At 64.2% G+C, this 5016-nt stretch overlaps 2 protein-coding genes across 2 annotated transcripts in view; one reads left to right on the top strand and one right to left on the bottom strand.

The window, feature by feature from the left end:
* The window catches only part of EMIHUDRAFT_113385 (hypothetical protein), a gene marked incomplete at both ends in the record, with an annotated part of 17103 nt that extends 15040 nt beyond the window's left edge, over positions 1-2063 (bottom strand). The window contains 2 exons of the mRNA XM_005782637.1: positions 696-830; positions 1788-2063. Coding sequence (XP_005782694.1) covers positions 696-830; positions 1788-2063 — 411 coding nt within the window. The remainder of the gene's footprint in view (positions 1-695; positions 831-1787) is intronic.
* A 2221-nt stretch (positions 2064-4284) lies between these two features.
* The window catches only part of EMIHUDRAFT_113386 (hypothetical protein), a gene marked incomplete at both ends in the record, with an annotated part of 1444 nt that continues 712 nt past the window's right edge, over positions 4285-5016 (top strand). Inside the window, 2 exons of the mRNA XM_005782638.1 lie at positions 4285-4781; positions 4873-4967. Of these exons, the coding sequence (XP_005782695.1) occupies positions 4285-4781; positions 4873-4967 (592 nt within the window). The remainder of the gene's footprint in view (positions 4782-4872; positions 4968-5016) is intronic.

Genomic DNA, 5016 nt, shown 5'->3' on the forward strand with positions numbered 1-5016 from the left:
CCGCACGCAACTGGTGGACTGCGTACGAGGCAGAGCTGAGCTGACACAATGGCCGTCCTGGTGGAGCTCAGGCGGACTATTGGATTATTGGATTCCCCGGCGCGGGTAGTGCGTGGCACAGCTTACTCTATTGCGTGTGAAGCTGCTGCTGGCTGGCATGGTGCTCAGCAGTGGGGACTCGCTGGACATGCGATGCCTCATCCTAGATGGCATGCTCCCTACTTCCAAGTTTGCGGACCAGCACAAAGCGCCTCTCCACCAACGACTGCTGCACTTGGCGCGGTGTGATGCACTTCAGCAATTAGGATGGTGCAGCAAAGATGTTGGAGAGCAGGCAGACGTCGACGTTGTATCGTGAACGTCGCAATATGGACATCAGCGAGATTGCAGCCAAGTACGTAATAGCCTTCTCCACCATCCGTTGGAGGGGGAGGCCGGGCACCTTTCTCTCACGGCCCGCCGCCCTTCATGAGAGCCCGATGAGCGCCGCTTAGAAGACGATGGCGGCGAAGAGGACGGGCCGGTGGGATGCTGGACAAGCGTCGCAGACCTGCGCGCGTGCGCGAAGAGGAGGGTGTAGGGCGGCGGGCGGCGGGCGGGCGGGGCAAGAGGGGGGGGGGGGGGGGGAGTGTCGTCGTGGAAGGGGCGCGGGCCTCGCGGGCAAGGGGGAACGGGCGTGGGCAGAGCAAGCGCACCGCATCGGCCGACATCCCGCAGCGAGGAAGTCGGTGGAGAGGATCGGGCGTCACGAAGGCGGGAGGAATCGACGGGGGGGAGGACGGAGGGACTCGGGGTGCCGAGAGCCAGGGCGGCTGAGGCCCTGCTGCGACCTGCAGGCGAAGTCAGAAGGGGGGGGAGAAATAGGCGCGGTTTCATCGCGAGGGCTGGCTTGGAGAGTTCGGGAAGTGAGAGCGGGCGTGGTTGAAGGCCAGGATCGAGCCGCGCACCGTGCAGCCGAGACCAAAGTTGTCGCGCACAGAGTCGTCGACATCACATTCTCGCCTGCTTCATGTTGCGCGCGAAGCAGACTGCGCGCGTTGGGTCGGCGGGAGGCAGGGGTGATAGGGTGCGGGGGTGCGGGGGGCTGGAGGGAGGCGGGAAGGGCGAGGCGCTAACACAGAGGGCGTGCGCGTGCTGTGCGCCTGCTCGAGGCCAGGTCGCCCAAGTCGCTCCTCGCCGTCCTCGCCAAGCATCGCCGGCGGCTGCGCGGAGGTGGGGAGGTGCAGTGTCTGGTGAGGGGGTGAGGGGCTGCGACGGGTCGGGCGGTAGACGGGGGAGAGAGCTGGGGGTGTGCAAAGAGGGAGGGGAGGGGCTGATGGCGGGCAGGAGAGAGGTGGGGGGGGGGACGAGGGGCGGAAGGGAGGGGGGGGGGGCGGAAGGAGGGCCCATCCCTTCCCCTCGTCCGGGGCGAAGAGGCACCTGCAGGGAAGGTTCCCGGAAGGTTCTGGGCAGGCCCCGGTGTACACAGAGAGCGGGCGCCAGCTTGCGCCCTTCTCCAGGCCAGGCCCTGTCGGTTCCCCCGGGATCTCCACCCCTTAAAGGCCTCATGAGCAGCGCGGGGTTGCCCGAGCACTCAAGGGATGGATGGGATGTCCGAGCGCGCAGAGGCCTGCGTCATCATGACGATCAAGGGGAGGATGTTGACGATGAAGGAGATGGTGATGATGTTGACGAGGATGTTGACGAGGACGGGGATGGCGATGGTGGTGAGGATGGTGACGAGGATGAGGGCGAGGATGCTGGTGAAGACGGTGACGATGGTGATGCTGACTTGCTGACGACGGCACGAGGACAGTCATCATGATGATGCTTGCGGTGATGGTGATGAAGGGCAGGGGCGAGGCACCTCTCCGCTCGCGCGCCGAGTAGATCATCCCTCTCGGGCAGATGAGCGTCGAATCGACGCGAGCGAGCATTCCGAACAAACTTGCGGATGGCGAACGGGAAAGACGATGACTCGCCATGCTCATGCGAGGCAGGCTTGGCGCGAGGCCGGCGATGTAGCCGACGGCGGAGACCGCCCAAGTACGCTTGCCAAAGGTGCAGCCGCGACGTTGTCGCATTGCTCCGGGGTGTGTATTGGGGCTATTCTGGGCGGGCGACGGGCTTTGTGTCGATTGGCGGTGCTGCGTCTGTTGGGGACTAGCTTGGGATGGCTGGCGACGGACACCTGCGAGTGTCAACTGGCGGCGGCGGCGAGGTGTCCGTCCGTCAACTTGAGGGCCGGGTGCGTCTCACGAAGCTCGCGAATGCCGGCGGCGAGCGCCCTCGTCACCGCCAACAAAGCGCGAGGAGTCGCAAGAGGGGAACGTGTGGCGAAAGGTGTTCTTGAGGGGAACGTGCCGAGCATCGAGGCCGAGCTGGGAGCTGGCGAAAGGTGTTGAGGAACGTGCCGACCGAGCACGAGGCCGAGCTGGGAGCTGGCGAAAGGTGTGGCGAAAGGTGTTGAGCATGAGGCCGAGCTGGGAGCTGGCGAAAGGTGTGGCGAAAGGTGTTGAGGGGAACGTGCCGAGCATCGAGGCCGAGCTGGGAGCTGGCGAAAGGTGTGGCGAAAGGTGTTGAGGGGAACGTGCCGTCTCTCATCCTGTGGATAGCACTTAACAAAAAAAAAGCAAAAAAACAATCTCTATCCAAAAGCCCCAAGGGCTCGAGTTCGCCGTCGGGAAGCCAGGGACGTGTCCAACGATCGCCGCCACGATCCCCTCACCAATTCGAGGCGGCGTTGCTGGCTCTGTGCTGGCGATGCACAGGTTGCTCCTCTACGCTCTCGCTGCCACATGAACGGCGGTCCCTTCTCGACCGACCCAGTGGTGCAAGAGGATTACATTTCACCTCTTCCCGATGCAGCCTCATGGCCGTGCACTCAACCCGTCGTTCGAAGCACAGCGTCAGCCCGTGGTGAGATGGACGCTTACGTGCTATTACGCCGTTTCCACCACCACCTGCAAAAAAGTCGCGTGCAATTCAGCTTCGGCTTCGGTGGATCATATCGGTCGGCGCGCTACATACCATCTCCGGGGGCGCTACAAGCTACATATCGGTGTCGAACGTAGCGCCCCCGGAGGCGATATGTAGCGCTGTGGGGATATACATCGGTCAACGCCACGCGGTGTGAATTACTTCCCACCAACAAAGCACATATCGCCCGCCTCCGGTCCGCCTCGCCCCTACAACCTCATCACTCCCAAGCAAGTGTGACCTCCCCGGGGTAAGTAAAATCGTGTGCTGCCTGCCTTCACTTTTTGACGGCTAAAACCTTCCATTTTCTCATCCAATTTTGTGCAAATCTGTCCAAGCGATCGTAATGTGTGTATGTAGGAAGGCGAAGAACAGTTTGTTTTTGTAAGAACAGTCAGGCTCGGACTGGACACCAACGCGGTATGGGTGGACGCTGGACAGATGATGACGACACGCACGAGCGACACACAAACACAAACAAGCTCACAAGACACACAGCCAGCGTGGCCGCCACACAACACCCTGAGTGGGCGTACACATCACTCAAGGCCACGTCCCCCCTGTCGCCCCCCCCCAGCACTCCAAGGTGCCAAGAGACAAACAACAGCACAACAACACAGACGGGCGACAGGGGCGAACGTGTGAGACTAGAGCAGGCTTGCTCCGCCTCTAGCAATCTCATCGCCGGCCGCAAGGCACGGACGAGACCGTGTGTGGGGTCTTGTGAGGTGTCTATGGACGGCCTCCTCACAGGCTAGCGGCCAGCCGCCAGCCCTATCTCGCACTCATGGGTGACGACAGTTCACGTTGGATGAGTGGTTGCGATCATCAGATTAGATTCCTAGTCCAAGCGAAAGAAAACGATATGCTGCCGGCGCCTGGCAAACGAGAAACATCCCGCCCCTCGAAAACATCCCACGAGTGGGTCCATGCGGGGCAGTGTCCCAAAGCGAGAACTGGCTGCGGCGCCACCGCCAGCCCCAGCTCTCTCCTTTGCGACGCGGGCTGACACCGTCGGGGCGCGCGCCACGCCCCACACACCGTCGCCACTCCACCCCGTGATTCGACGGTCTCGCCCGACGCTCCGCCTTCGCCGTGACGTGTCCCAAACGAGCTGGGGTCGGTCACCACTCAACATTCGCCCAGCCTTGCTGCGCACGCGTGCCACGGCCAGCCTCTCTGTCGCAGCTGACCCAGCGCGCGTGCCGGCTGGGCCGAGGGCTAGGGCCTCGCGCTCCTCTCTTTTGCTCTGCTCACCCTCCACGCGGTGGCGGCCGCAGGCGCAGCGGCGACACCGAGGCGCAGGGTAACCCACATTAACGTGACATGGTTGCCACCAAACCGCACGCGGTGCCAAAGTCAAAGGGCGGCATCGACGCGGAGGACGCTCGGCGGCGGCGCGAGGCGTCGACCATTCAGATCCGAAAGGACAAGAAGGAGGAGGGGCTGCAAAAGCGGCGGCGGCCCGCGGCGGCTGCAGCGGCGGCGCCCTACGGTGGCAGCTCGTCGTCGCAGCCGCCCCAGCAGGCGCGCACGGCGACGCGGAGCGCGGAGGCTCCCGAGCCCGGGCTGGCCGAGACGCTCAAGTCTCTCCCCGAGGATGTGCAGCTGCTCAACTCGGACGACCGCGGGCAGCAGCTCGAGGCGTGCATACGGCTGCGCAAGCTGCTCTCGATCGAGCGGAACCCGCCGATCGCCGAGATCATCGAGGCGGGCGTGGTGCCTCGACTGGTGCAGTTTCTCCACTGCTTTGACGACCCCATGCTGGCGTTTGAGGCCGCGTGGGCGGTGACCAACGTCGCTTCGGGCACCTCAGAGCACACGTGTGCGCACCCAGCCCCGCGGCGGCAAAGCCGCGGTGCTTCCCGGGCGCGATTCGTTCGGCCGCTCACACCGCGCCGCGCCGCCACCCAGGCGCGTCCTCCTCGACAACGGCGCCGTGCCGGTGCTGGTGCAGCTCGCTCTCCACGAGGACTCAAACTTGCGCGAGCAGTCGATGTGGGCCTTGGGTGGGGGCGCACCCGCCGCCCTCCCCTGCCGCCCCTCACCTCCGCCCCC

This window comes from Emiliania huxleyi, assembly GCF_000372725.1.
Source record: "Emiliania huxleyi CCMP1516 chromosome Unknown EMIHUscaffold_188, whole genome shotgun sequence".
Lineage (NCBI taxonomy): Eukaryota > Haptophyta > Isochrysidales > Noelaerhabdaceae > Emiliania > Emiliania huxleyi.